This window comes from Haliaeetus albicilla, chromosome 28, assembly GCF_947461875.1.
Source record: "Haliaeetus albicilla chromosome 28, bHalAlb1.1, whole genome shotgun sequence".
In the NCBI taxonomy this organism is placed as follows: Eukaryota; Metazoa; Chordata; class Aves; order Accipitriformes; family Accipitridae; genus Haliaeetus; species Haliaeetus albicilla.
This window is the reverse complement of record NC_091510.1, coordinates 16,989,549-17,004,389: the sequence shown is the minus strand read 5'-3', so window position 1 is coordinate 17,004,389 and position 14,841 is coordinate 16,989,549. Positions and strand designations below refer to the sequence as shown.

At 47.1% G+C, this 14,841-nt stretch overlaps 1 protein-coding gene across 1 annotated transcript in view; it reads left to right on the top strand.

The window, feature by feature from the left end:
• Positions 1-2,334: 2,334 nt before the first annotated feature.
• The window catches only part of RASSF3 (Ras association domain family member 3), a 115,720-nt gene continuing 103,213 nt past the window's right edge, over positions 2,335-14,841 (top strand). The window contains exon 1 of the mRNA XM_069773607.1: positions 2,335-2,599. Coding sequence (XP_069629708.1) covers positions 2,350-2,599 — 250 coding nt within the window. The 5' untranslated portion in view covers positions 2,335-2,349. The remainder of the gene's footprint in view (positions 2,600-14,841) is intronic.

Sequence of the window (14,841 nt, the reverse complement as noted above, 5' to 3'; positions counted from 1 at the left end):
GCACGGTAACTTGTTTGGCTAGCCACATTTGGTTAGCTAAGCCGCTGATGGCTTCTAGCTAAGGACCTGGAAATCAGCGGGATGGATGCCCACTGTTGTCTGTGGAGGAATACTGGTTTAGCTGTGACCAGCCTGATGGTGAGTGCTTTTAAACTGGCTTGTAAAAATTAAAAAAGATACTGGCGACCTGAAGATGAGTTAGGGGAGAAAAAAAGAATGGCAAGGGTCTGGAAAACTCACCTGAGAGGGACTGGGAGTTGGCTGGCTGAAAGAAAAGATTGGAAGAGGGAGGGAGCAAAAGTCTTTGGTCTTCTAAAGGCTGTTGCAGATCAGCATTCAGCACCATGTCTGTGGTGAAAGGATTAGAGATTATGAATATAAATTGTAGTGCACAAAACAAAAAAATCCAGACTATGAGTTTGGAAAAATCTTTCTAATAGTGAAGAGAGTCAAGTGCCAGAACAGATTGTTCTGGGAACTGAGCAATACTGGTTGAAGAGGGATTTTAGGAACAGGTTAGCTGTTGGGAGCTCGCGTGGCCGATTCTGCCACTGGCAAAGCTGCATGATCTTTTAATTTTCTGTGCTTGGAACAGCTTTTTTTTGTTATTTGTTCCATTGATCACAAAGAAGTGTAGTAGGGGTAGTATCCCTCAGCGGAGTTTGCTATTTTGACGCTGGTACAAGCCCAGCCAGCAGTAGTTTTACTTGCAGATGCGCATCTGTTGGAGAACTTTGCTTCCTGTTGACAAGGAAGATTGACAGCAATGGGTAGAGTTGCTGGTGTGCTATAAAGACAGGCTACTGCAGTTGTTCCAAGTTGTATTCTGCTCCTGAAAACTTACACAAGTGTCGAACGCAGTCTGTGACTACCTAGGCTTCCACAGCCTTCCTGTCAAGGTACAGTTGTGTCACTGCTGCCTAGCCATGGGAAACCTTTCTTAGACTAGCTGCTTTAAGGAACTTTGGCAGATCATTTTAACCAGAACCTACTGAAGTGCATCACCAGCTCTTGCCTGCTCCCCCTGTGCCAGCGTGAGGGTTGCTTCAGCATCCTCGAGTACGTTTACACTGTCCGATGCGGGGTTTGTTAGCAGTCCCGGAGACGGTTGTGAGCAAGCGCATCTGGCCACGGAGCCCTGTGCCGTGCTGGGGAGAGCCGAGCTTGGCACCTCGCTACGCAAGCTGTTAGCTTTGCTTGGCAGGCACGTTAGCTAACTCACGGTGAAGGAAGATGATGCTGGCATGATCGCACGGCTGCTCCCCTGGTGAAGGCCATGGAAGCCCTACAACAGTTTCAGATTTAAGCGGACATGAGCAGTTTACAATCTTTAAAGAAATCAGGTGAAAAGATGTCACTTTTTTTTTTGCACTTTCATTCCTTGGAACCCTCCCCGCGAATGTGCAGATGAATTGTTAACACATCCTGTACCTCCATGTCCTGAAAACGCGTTGCAGCCGCGCTACGTCCCACTTCGTACCACTTAAAATTTGTACAAGGCTGCGTTAAAATAGGTGACGTTTCTAATGTCTAGGAGACGTGACAGTCACAGGTACCGGTAAGCTCACTGACAGCGTTTTCTGAAGCCGTAGGTTGGACAGATCCGCGCTTCACCTCTCCTACGGTGCTGTGACTTGCTGCCAGCTTGCTGCACAAGGGGGGGCCGGGCTCGGAGGAGCGATCGGCGGGGCCGGGGCTCGACCTGCGCCCGCCCCCCCTCCCGCGGCCGCCGCTCGCTGCGGTCCCGGCGCCGGGGGCTCTCCCCTGCCGCGGACGGGGCTCCCTAAAGCGCCTCCCGTGGGCGCTTCAGCTTGGGAACCAGAAACCGAAGCCGCCACAAGCAGTGTACTGCTGGGTCGTGATGGTTTTATCTACGGTAGTAAAACGTACCTCCTGGAAACGCTTCGCATGTTCCGTTTGTAATGTACCTTGTTAGCGAATGCCTTGAAAGCGGCAGGTAACAGTGCCGGTCACGTCAACTGCCTTCTGCGGCGGCGGGCCGACGAGGGATGGGGGCCGGCGCAGCCGGAGCGCTTCAGAGCCGCCGCCGGCGGTTGTCGCTCCCTGAGACGGTTCCCGGTGAGCCCGCTCGGGGAGCGGCGCGGCGGCAGAGCGGCGCGGAGGGGAGCCGGCGGCGGCCACGCCGCCCTCCCCGGCCCCTGCCCTCCCCTCCGCGCCGAGCGGCGGCCGCCAGGTCGGGGGAGGACGCGGGCGCGGTGCGGCCCCCCCGGGCCGCCGCCTCCCCGCTCCCCGCGGCCGCGGCTGTCATGTGCATGAGGCGTCGACCGCCGCCCGCCCCGGCCGCTCCGCGGGGAGAGGCGGGCAGCGACCCGGCGCGCCCCGCTCCGCATGGCGGCGGCCCCGGGCGACAGGCGGGGGAAGCCGCCGCGGGGCCGGGCGGCGGGGGCCGTGTCCCCGCAGCCGGACGCGCCCGGCGGCGGCCGCCGCCGCCCGGCCCCGCCGCGGCCCCGCCACGTCCGCACCATCTTCGAGGCGCCGCCGCCGCCGGAGCCGCCGCACCGCTTCGGGCCGCCGGCGGCGGGAACGTGGTGCGACCTCTGCTGCCGCTTCGTCCTCTCGCAGGGCCTGCGCTGCGCGGGTGAGCGCCCCGGCCGGCCGCCCGACCGCGGCCTCTGGCGGGAAACGGGCGGCGGGGCCGGGGAGCGGCGGGGTCGGGCAGCGGGGAGATCCCGTTCTCACAACATGGAGGGTCACGCGGCTGGCGGGGCTACGTCGGGTGTCTGCCGGCCCGCGCCGGCGGCGCTGGAAGCGCCTGTCTCACCCGGCCCGACCGGGAGCCCGGCTCGCCCCACATGAGTGAAGCGTTGGAGCCTGGGGGCTGCCGGTGACTGGGTGGCGGGAGCCGTGCCCTTCGCGCTGCATGGCTGGGGCGATGGCGCAGCACGGGGCGACGGCGCGGCATGAGGTGATGGCTTATCATGAGGCGATGGCGCAGCGTGAGGCTATGGTGCAGCATGAGGCGGCGGCGCTGCATGAGGCAACAGCTTAGCGTGAGGCGATGGTGCAGCGTGAGGCGATGGCGCAGTGTGAGGTGACGGCTTAGCATGAGGCGATGGCTTAGCATGAGGTGATGGCGCAGCATGAGGCGGCGGCACAGCATGAGGCAACAGCTGAGCATGAGACGATGGCGCAGCGTGAGGCAATGGCGCAGTATGAGGCGATGGCGCAGCGTGAGGTTACGGCTTAGTATGAGGCGATGGCGCAGCATGAGGTGACGGCGCAGCAGGAGGTGACAGCGCAGCAGGAGGCGACAGCTTACCATGGGGCGATGGCACAGCATAAGGCGATGGCGCAGCGTAAGCGAAGGTGCAGCATGAGGCAATGGTGCAGCATGAGGCAGTGGCACGGCATGAGGCGATGGTGCAGCACAGGTGCAGCATGGTCCTGGTAAAAGCACTCCACCTCCGCCCAACGGGAAGGTAATGCCTGTTACAGGGGGGTGTAGGCAGTGCTGCTCCAAAGGGTTCTTGTGGGCTCCCACCCCTGGCAAAAACCATGCAGTCTTCTCCCGGGTCTTTCAGGTAGGAGGACGCGGCTGCATCTTGGAGTATCGCATGTCCCATGTACACACCACGGACGTGTCCTTTAGCTCTTGGGGCTCGGATTCACAGTAGGCAATGGTGTGTTTTCCTTTCCCTGCGTAGAAAACAACAGTTCTGCTTCTCAGCCCTTTTGCTACTGCTGCAATACTCTAAAATACAGGGATTTCATTTGCCTGCTAGCTCCTGTTCTTTATGGTAGGAGAACATATACAGTCTAGTGCTGGTGAAAAGTCCTCTTCTGCCATCCCTTGGTTTGAAAAGCATTTGGCCACATCGTTGGGTTTTGTGGTGGCCCTTAGAGCGGTTTCAGCATGGCACCCAGCAGGCGGGCCTGCTTCGCTCACTGATCCTCACGCACAGCTGCTGTGCTGCTGCGCTTTTTAGGACAATCTAGTGCTATCCCTAGTGGAGGGACATGTTAAAGTGTGTGGTTTGCTTTTGATTTACATCACTGAACCTTTGTTTAACAGATATTTGAAACCCAAGGTGGGACAGAAGGGTCAATCTTTTCCTTTTGTTTTGTTCTGGCTTAAGGAGATATAATAACCTCATACCGTCCCCTGCTGTGATACAAAATTTCTGTTATGATAAGATGTTCTCACAGTTACACTCACTTTCAGTAGCTCTATTTTTACAGTCAATCTTGGAATGGAAATACTTTGGCTGTGAAAATAAAATATTTTTTATTTAAGTTAGTGCACCGTTTGTTCTAACAGGATGTGTAGTGCCCAGATGTGAAAATAGACCTTAAAAATGATATTTTTTCTTTTATGATCAAATGCTCCATGGCAAGAACTTCAAGTGTCACGTTGGATTATATATCTTCCAGCAGTATTTTCTCAGAACGATTACAGCTTGCAATGTTTTTCCTTCTCCTCCATGACTAGCTCCATTTTTATGAGGCATAGTACTTCAAGCTGCTCTCTTAAATTGCTGTTTAAGTAGCATAGGAAGCATTCAGCATTTATGATCTAGCATGAATGTAATATTTGAAGGCTGTAAAGTGCTATGGAGATGAAAGGAAACAATAGCTAAAGTGCAAAAGGATTGCTGCAAGAACGTCTGTTCTTTCCCACTCTGCAGGCACACCAGCGAGCCAGACTGATGAGCAGATCTGGCTGAAAAATTGGCTGGGGGCAACGAAAGCAGTGGCTGTGTCAGGACAGCTCAGAGATGTGGAGGAAAGTGTGGCCGGCTGCCCTCGTGGCTCAGAGCTGCTAAATCCACTCTGTGGCCAGACGTCAGTCTGCACCCATAGTCACGGGCTCTTCTGTGAGTAAGCACATACAGAAGAAAAAGATGTCCTTTGCTTTGGAAAGCCAGCAGACACAGCTGCGCTCAGTCTCTAAAGTGTGTCTAAACTGGCCTTGAAAGCTGCAGCAGGTGCATCCAGACTACAGCTGAATTTGTGGCCACTGCGGTAGCCTCTGTGAAAATGCCATGGTCTCCTTTGGGTATCCCTTGTGAAGCAGAGATTACAACTGAGGTTGAAATTTCAAGTACCTTTCAAAGATTTTAATCTACCTGGCAAGGTGTGACAAAGGTTCCCAAATAACTGTGTTTTCCAGAGGCCACAAGTGGTAGGGACTTTCATTTTATGTCAACTAAAAAGCAAAACGTAACAGCATCTTCCAGATGGTCCACTGCTGATAAAGAGGGAGCTATGTACTAAATTGTCATGATTCTGAGTCACAAAGACATAGACATTACTTAAATTGCCCTATTTGAGTATTGGTTGAAGTCAGTTCTCACTAGGTTGTTGCCCTCAGACCAGATCAGAGTCAGAGGTGCTGAATTTGGTGATAAGAATTAAAAGGCATGAGAAATTCCCTCTGGGATAGGGAAGTAGCCAAAGGGCATATCAAAGGAGCAATTTTAAAGTATTTAGGTGCAGACTTTTTCTAAGAGAAAAGATCTGTGATGTCTTTATGGGAGCTGGGGTTTCCTTTGAGTGTCTCTGTCTGGCCTTCCCCACAGGGATGGGGAAAATACCCAAGCTGAGCTTCAGCAGAGGCTAGACTTTTCTTTTGTCATTTCGCAGTGGGGCTGTGGTTGTCTTTGGGTTTTTGTACACTCCATGGTACACATTGTAAAGCAAGATGGGATCCCTGGAGTGAATAAAGAACTACTGAGAAAAGGTCTTTTTGCCTTTTGTGAGATTTTTGTTTGTAATTCACAAGTTTGTTTTCAGGCTTCTGCTAAAAATTGAGAAAATGCTTTCATATATCTCAGGCAAGAATGGAAAAAAAATTCAAGCAGATGAATGATCATCTGTTTCAATGCAGTGCACAAGGTGCACATTGTTCAAGCAACTTATTTCTTGGAAAAAAAATAAGGCAGCGCTGATATTTCTGGACCTCAGTCCAGGAAGAAAGCCAAGTGTAATGAAATACCTCTGAAAAGGATGCTTTGTAGTATCTGAGCTCTTGCTGTTGTTTTGGATTCCTTTTCAAGAGAGACTTAATTGGTTTAGCAGTCCAGACTTGCTCCACTATTCACCTTTTCACCTCTATTATTTGGGGTAAAAACCTGGTGATACTGTGCAGATGCAGAGTGCCATTGCCTGGCCTGACTTCTGTGCACAAAGTTGTTTGACACAGAAGCAGTCGGGATTATTCCAGTTAATACCAATGAAATGACATACAGTAAAGAGTGGGGTTTTTTTTCTAGCACTCAATTTTTCTTTCAATCTGAGTGTGCTCTGGAGTGAAAATTCTGTTTCTTATGCCATATTGATGGTTTCATGGTGTGTAGCATTATGTAGCGTAGGAGCCCTGGAGTTGTTGCATTGTTTTGCTGTATCATTTGGCATTTGAAAAATGAGGCATTTCGCATGGTTTTAGATGAAAGTCTATACTGCCGCGCTTTGGAATACCGTTTCTGAGCAGTTTTACTTTCCCCATAGTCTGGTCAACAGACAGGGTGTACATAGGTGGCGGGGGTGTGAAAGGAATTATTTTGTGGACTACTTGCTCTGGACTTGCTAGTCCATTTCTGTAACTTTTCTTTTACCTTGCATTTTGACGCTTTCATTTCTGATGCACTTTTTCATTGAACCAAATGGAAATGTTGCTAAGCCTTTTCAGAAGTTTTACTCTTCATTTAAGAGAATATAGAGAGATTATAGGTCCTATATGACTTTTGGTTCAAACTTCTGAAGATACTTAACAGACGGTATTTAGAGGTGCCATGAAAAACAGGTTGTTCCTTTCCAGTATTTAGTGATGGGACACGGTTGGGAATTTGTGGATGCTTTTGTTAAAAGCATGATCTTGGTGAACTGATGTTTATTACTCCTACCAACTGTACATTGCCCATGCAACAACGTATGTATTGGTGTATGTATTGGGTTTATGTGGCAAGGTCGGTGGGGCTGCAGGAGCAAGAAGACAAGTACATTTTAATACTGTAAGGACCTTGCAAAGCAGAGACTCACAAGTGTTTGTTAAGCTGCCTTAAAAAGTTGCCTGCTAAAGGAAAAAATAGAATATTTCTGTCAGATTTCTGGTGGTTGGAGTCCTTTATAAAGGTGCAATCAATGTGCATCGAGTCAGTGGGTATCCTTTAAATACTAGCTGGAAGTGATGTCCCTCGGCCTGTTTCCTCCTTGTCTATAGTGTTACTTTCTATACCCGAGGCATTAGGTCTGTAACGTTATCTGGGTGTAGTGTGATCTGTGCACAGGCAGATACCCCTGTCCCGGCATAGAAGCCTCTCCCGTTGCAAGGTGCCCTGCAGAGGTGCAGAAGCCCAGGGGAACAGATAAGACTCTAAGTGTCCACTTCCTCTGAAATCTACCAGCAGCCATTTCAGCTTTGTTCACTGAATCTTCTCTACATCTTTTTTACCCATTTTTCAGGCTTTGTTTTTTGAGTGACCTTCCCATGTGAAGCGTATGGCACAGTTTCAGGGCCTATCAGGGCCTTCTGGTTTTTTTCTCTGCCCAAATTGGTATTTTGGTGGGGGCCTTGTTCAATTTCTAACATTTTTTTTATATTGGCCCTGAATATCCAGTAGCTGACTCCTGCTTTAGTGCAGTTGAAGGACAGAGGCGTTAGCGTTTTAGTACATGGTATAGCTCTCTTTCTACAGGGCTTTTTAAGTACCTGTAAAAACAAACAAAACCCAAAACAAAAACCCAAGCCCTTATCCCCTTAGAAGAAATTAGCATATATTATCTAAATGCCTCCTAACTGTCAAGAATGGTAGACAAATAGATTGCCCCTTACAGAAATAAGGGTCAAATGTGGAGGGAAGGAGCAAACACAGGGATTAGTGATTTTTTTTTCCCCTTCAGAAGGATATTTTTTTGACCATCAAATTTGTGTAACACACTTTTTTTCATGTTTTTAAAGAAGAGGATAGACATTGTCCATTATCTCTGCAGTAGGAGTATGTTCATATTTGATCACATGTAATGAGGGGGTTAAGTTGCTAAAGCTACTTCTAGAGTTAAGACTTGAATTACCAAAACTGTTCAGCCTTGAAGGAGCCTCTGGAAGTTTTATCTAAAGAGTAAGAACTGGGGGGCAGATTAGAAATAGCGGCAGCGGGAGCCTGCTTCCCTTTCCTGTTCTTTCTGCAGAGAGTTGTTTAATGATGTGCAGCTCCCCAGATTTTCTTTATTTTCTTTTAAATCCCAAATTACCAACTTTCCCCAGAATCCTCAGGGGCTGGAGCAGCAGGAGGTGGCAGGGTTTGGGTTGTGCTGGTGGAGTTCAGCTCAGAGAAAGCCCTGTTCTCGTTGGGTTTGAAGGCGCATAGGGTATCTGCTGCCCCAACGGGGCATTCGCTGGAGCTCACAGGGCTGGGGGAGCTGGAGGCTGCTGTGCCCAGCGCAGGGAGGAGGGAAGAGGTGTGGAAATGGAGAGCAAGAAGCAGCGTTGATGGAGCTTGCTCTTCAAGAGTAATGCGTGCTGTCTTCCTCAGTTTCTCTCTGCCTCCTGGGGCATTTCTGTGGTCTCCGCAGCCACAGCAAGACTCCCACTGCTGCAAAGCCGCGCCCTTTCCCCCCCTGTTTGCAGAGGACAGTAACTCCTCACTGAGTTCCTTAGTTACTGGGGGTCCTGTTTTCTTGGCCTCTGACATTTCTCTTCCTGTGTGAGTCCCATCTTCCACCCCTAAGCCAAACACTGCCATACGTAGAGGCCTTCACCCATTGCCTGAGCACCTCTTTCTTTCTTCTCATTTTCACCATCTCATGGACGGTTAATTATGAATTATGGTGTCCTTCAGAGTTTGGGTGTCTCAGATACAACCCTAAGAGACTACAAAGAATACAAGCAGTTGTTGTTCAGGTTGCATAGCAGTAAACATTCAGTTGCTAACACTGAAAGGCTCTAAAAATGCTGTGTGGTTTTCCCACTTGTCTTCCTCCTGTGCTTTGGAGAGCGTCTGTAGGGAGCTCCTGCAGAGGCTGTTGTGAGTGGGCAGGAGCCCTCTCTGCCCAGGGCATCTTGACGTGGAAATACCCTGTGTTTCATTTCACACGCAGCATGGAAGGAGGCCACATGTCATAAGGCTTGGTTTCGAGCAAACCAGTATTTGAGAGCTGACAGAGGAGTAGAAAGGAGTCTGCTAATGAAAAAGTGATAAAACAGGTGTTTCTTCAGGCAGTGTTCATAACCTAGTATGTCTTCAAGATGTGTAATAAAACATCAAAGCAATGATCTGTTTACAAAAGCAAAGAAGATCTTAGTAATAAAAATATTGGCAGTACTTGCCAGCATGATACCTCCTGATGGTCTGCTTGCTGAGAAAGCCTTGGGGAACCAAGGAGAAACTTGACCTTGTCACGTGAAAGCTTTGGAGACCTTGCTGTGTTTTGATGCCTGTTTTATACAGCCCTACCATGCTCAAAGTTCAACAGATGGTTAGCACTGCTTGGCCAGGAGTTAGGGGCATTGTGGGAAGTCATGATACAGGTGCCTTTTAAATTGCATTGTGCCTGCATACTATTTACATATTGCTAGTATCTGTGTGTCGTGGTTTAACCCCAGCCAGCAACTAAGCACCATGCAGCCGCTCACTCACTCCCCCCCATCCAGTGGGATGGGGGAGAAAATCGGGAAAAAAAGTAAAACTTGTGGGTTGAGATAAGAACGGTTTAATAGAACAGAAAAGAAGAAACTAATAATGATAATGATAACACAAATAAAATTACAACAGTAGTAATAAAAGGACTGGAATGTACAAATGATGCGCAGGGCAATTGCTCACCACCCGCCGACCGACACCCAGCCAGTCCCCGAGCGGCGAATCCCTGCCCCCCACTTCCCAGTTCCTAAACTAGATGGGACGTCCCATGGTATGGAATACACTGTTGGCCAGTTTGGGTCAGGTGCCCTGGCTGGGCATGAGAAGCTGAAAAATCCTTGACTGTAGTCTAAACACTACTGAGCAACAACTATCAGTGTTATCAACATTCTTCACATACTGAACTCAAAACATAGCCCTGTAGCAGCTACTAGGAAGACAGTTAACTCTATCCCAGCTGAAACCAGGACACTGTGCTTTTAACACACTGGGGGAAAAGGCAGAACTGAAGTTTTTGCTTGATAATGTATTTTTTGATAAATTGCTGATGTAGTTCATTACATACCCTCATACTGAGGTTTTTTTCCATTTTTTTTTTTCCATTTGGGATTTGCATTTGCTGCTTGCAGTAGGAGCTGTCAGCCATGCTAAGTCCTTAATAGACAGTATGCTTGCACAGAAGGAAGCAGCCCCCGCTCTGAAGTGCTATGAGCAAAACAGACACAGATGAAAGCACTGAGAGGTGAAGTGACTTTTTCAGGCTTACCGGGGAGGTCACTGGTCAGGCCAGCATTAGAGCTCAGCTCTTGTCCAGGGACCATAGTCATCTCTTCCTTCTGTTGCTAAGTAGCATTGACCAGAAACCTCCAGCCTGCTTTGATGGATCTCTTTATCCAGGGAATTAAATGCAGGTCAGCAGAGTGCACAACAGAGAGAAAATAACGATGCTGGTTTTGGCCTGGTGGGTTTATGAGCTGCTAGATGTGTCTGTTTTCTCTGCACCATACTGACGAATGCCTTTTTGATTTTGCTCAGTAAAGGAAGAGCACATCATGTATAGTAGCTTGGGTACAATAGCCTGACAGTGAGTGTAGGAGCTTGGAAGAAAGTATTAAGGGCTACAAAGAAAGTTGAGCTCTCTTTTGTGTATTTTTTTGTGTATTTTTCTCTTATACTCCAGTTCTAAATATTCGCCTATCAGTTAGTAGCTGCCATGGCTAAAGTAAGAAACATCCACTCTTCTAAGAGAGAATAAATGTACAAGGTGCACTCTTGTTAATCTCAAGTGCAAACAGCATGTAATCACTCATACTACATCCAGAGATCTAAAGAAGGATGGTCACAGCTTTCTTGTACCCTAAAAAATGATCAGGCTACTTTTGTTTTAAGCAAAGCAGATTAGGATGAATTAACCTATTGTTTTAGCAACATTTAATACATGTTTTTGCTTTTCTGCCTCGGTCTGATTTCCCTTAGTGATAGTTCCATTCAAGCTCTCACTGGGAAGTCTACTAATTCTGGCACAAAGTCACCCGAAGCCCACAGGCAAGTTGGTCTATCATCCACTGAGTCAAACTCTATGTGTCAAACCCTATGTGTCAAACCATTTTACAAGGCAACTCAGTATCTTCTCTCCAGTTTTAGCCTTGAGTTTTATTTCCCCTGTACTCTAAAGTGTAGCTGTGTATGTTCAAAAGTGGTTTTCCTAAAGACTGGTCAATCATTTTCCTGAGTTTACTGCTAGTAGTATAATATCTACTACAAAGCTGAAATTAACACTAATCTGTTATTTTCACAGTGCATTACTATTCTCTGCATTTAGCTTTTTAAACTTATATTCAACTTTAATTTTGATGCACAAGCCTACATACATACATACAGTAAGCCTGTAACCAAGCTACATTAAAAATGACTATGTGCATCACATTGTACCAGCAGCAGTCTCCAGGAAGTAATGCATTATCTTCCCGATGCTCAGCTGGACCAGCACAGCAATGCCCTCTCTCCCACACTCACTTCTATCACAGTACTGTGCTGGTCCTGTCTGCGTCTGCACATCTGCAGCATCTGGAAAAGAACATAAAGCAAATTACAACAAATTTTACAGGTTAAAGTATTCAAAATGAAACAGAGAGCAACTGTACAATATGATGGATGATAGTGAAAAGAGTCAAGCAGAAATATTGCTGAAATACACAAAGAGATATTCTTTTTCATGTAACAATGTATGAAAATATTTAATGATAGTGTAATATATTGTAGAGTGAAATAAGAACTAACCAGATGTGAACAAATGTGCTTTGGCACTGCGATTTTCTTCCTCAAAATCCAGGATGTATTTCATTGGAGCTATGGCTCAGAAGAAACCTTCCTACTCCTTACTTCTTAAGGGGAGAAATCCAGTTATTCCCCAATAGAGAGCCTGTAGAAGAAGTATGCAATTCATCTCAGAGGACCTTGAGACGTGATTGATAGGCTGAATTTGTGTTACAAATTTTATTTTGAATTAACAGCACTTAAGGCCTGAAGAAAATGATCTGATTCCCACTGTATTTGGAGAGCGCTTCTGTGTGTGTATGTCGGAGCTCTGAAATGAGACCTGCAGTTGTTGGTTGTCTGCTCTGGGTTCAGTCATTCACTCCAACCCTGACAGAGATGGCATACCTGAAAAACCTCAGGGATTTCCATTTGAGATGTGCTCAGTGTGGCGTGGAAGAGTCCGGACTACGTCATGTCCCTACTGCTGCTCAGAGCAAGCTCTGAGAAGGACTAATACTCTCCCAACCTCCAATCTGCTTTCCACGGTGGCATCCTGGCTTCTCCAGAAACTGCGCAAGGCTTGGTTCATCTCGTGGATTTTACCGCTTTAGTGCAGGATGGGAATAAATATGCCCAAGAGGCACCGGTCTTTTTCTGCTGACTGTAAAAGCCATGATGACCAGCTCAGCTGCAGACATCTGTATCCAGTTAGATGATGCCCAGCTACCTGCTCACACAGAGAGAGACTTCTGTGGGCCCACGAAAAACGGTTGAAACTGCTCATGCTTGTTTAATGCTCATTTGCTTCCTCTCTGTTTTGGATGAGTTTCATCCAAATTTCATGTTGTTTTACTTAAAGAGTCATTCTGATCATAGGAATGTGTCTGGACTAGAAGCATTCTTTATAGAAAAAAATGTTGGATGGGAATTTCTAGTGATATAGATCTGGTAGTGGTTCAGTCTAATGTGCAGCAAGGTTTGGGTTGCGTGATCTTTTTATGGTATTTTTGTCTCTTAACATAACTGTCATCCATAGTGCATGGTATAAGGTTTTCAACATTTTTCCCCTTCTCTTTTGTCCATTTTCTTTACTTTCATATCACACTTACTACATATTGGTGTGTAAATTATTGGGAGCCTTGATAACAGAGGACTGAACATACTGAACAACTGAACATTTCAGAGGACTGAAATACTTCTGATGTCACAGCTAAAAAGGTGTCTATACAATTCTATTTTAATCTTATTTATTTATCTGCAAAGTAATAGATCGTTAAATCTGATGACAAATGTGTTTTACATCAGTTTGAGTACTACAGTTCTTCAATTTCCATATTTCAAATGGAGACAGGGTTTTTGGAAGTTGCAGATTGCCAATCACTGGTTAATTTTTAATCCCTTCTTTTTGTGTAAGTAAGTGCAGCTGCTGAGAATCAAAAGTTTTTTTAGAAAGCTCACAAATATAGCTACTTATTTGGATTAGGGAGGGATGAACAGCTGAGCTGGAAATTGGAAGTATTTTGCTAGTTTTGCTGAACTAAGCTCAAAATGCAGCAGTTTTTTGTTTCTTTACTTTTAGTAGTTGTATTGTGGTGTTCTTCATAAGCTTCCTAGCAACTGCATAGCTTTTTCCTACATGATGATGTTATAAATTATGTTTTAGTATGAAATCTGTGATACTGTGTCTTGACAGTGTCATGCAAATGCAGTAGTGCTGAAGCCCAGGGACTAGTTAGACAGGACCCCTCTCTTGCTACTTGGGCAAAATTTACTCTGACACACAGCTGAACAGGGTTTAGGGAAGGTCACAGCTTTTGTTTGGGATTTCTAGATAAATACATTTCACGCATTCAGTTCTGTCTGGTGCATAGACACAGTGTTTCTCTGCATAACCCAGTTCTGGATTGCTAAAATCTTTTAGTCCATTTCACATCTGTCAGGCAAAAAGTGAAGGGAAACAGCCCATGGAGGTCTGGAAGTCTCTTCCTCCTTTTCTGAAAGTTCAAGCTCCATCTGTATGGAAAATACCCTTGTGAAGACTGGCTTGTGCATACCTCTCCACATTGAACTCTGCCTGTCGGTGTGGCATATAGCATAGTGTCACCCACACTGTGACGGGTTGGAAGGACCACCTCGTTTTCCCAGTACATTATTGTCTGCAAAGAAAGCAAAAACTCAGCTAATAGGGACATTTTCTAATGCAGGCAAGCAGTTATTCCTTAATACGTTTAGCTTTTCCAGAGTTCACACTGTGAATAGGTGTGTGTGGATCTTTGTTCCTGAAACCAGACTAAATGGAGAAGTTCCAGTTGAGTCAAAGCAAATGAAATCCTTTGCTCATCCCAGTCATTTGCTAACTAGGAGCTGGGAGGAGTGGAAATGGCAGTAACTCCTCATTGAGAAAAGATGCTCTTCTGCCCCTGAGCAGAGAAAATTCTGCATTTGCCCCCCAGCTGGTACTGCTGCCTGTGCTCCTCCTCATTGTTAGACTTCATTTTTATGGTTCCTCAGCACTGCTGCGTTGCTCTAACAAATGCTTATCAGCAAAGAATTTGCTTTAGAACTGTATAAACTCAGCACACTCCAAGAGAATATTCCCAGTCAGACACTGCTGGTTGTTTACAGTTCGTCGTTTCAGAGTATTTTACGTAGCAGCGAGGGTTTGTTTGGTTTTTTGTTTGTTTTTTCAGCTCTGGCAGTGGGCGCAGGAGGGCTACAGTAAGGCAACCATGGGGTCATTGTGTAGCTCTGGTCTGCCTAGCTCGGTAGGTCGGGGTAGACGGTGACGTGTCTAAACCGCTGGATGTTTCATGAGCACCCCTTTGCTTTCCAGCTGGTGTGCACGGGTTTCCACGTGGCAGGCATGTTGTGGGGCAGATGCTGAGAGCAGTGTGGTGTGCCCGGCTCTCCTACCAAGGTGGTGACTTGCCACACGTCCTGGCCCATGGCTGGAGAGCACGTGGGGTGGGCAGCACGCACGTGG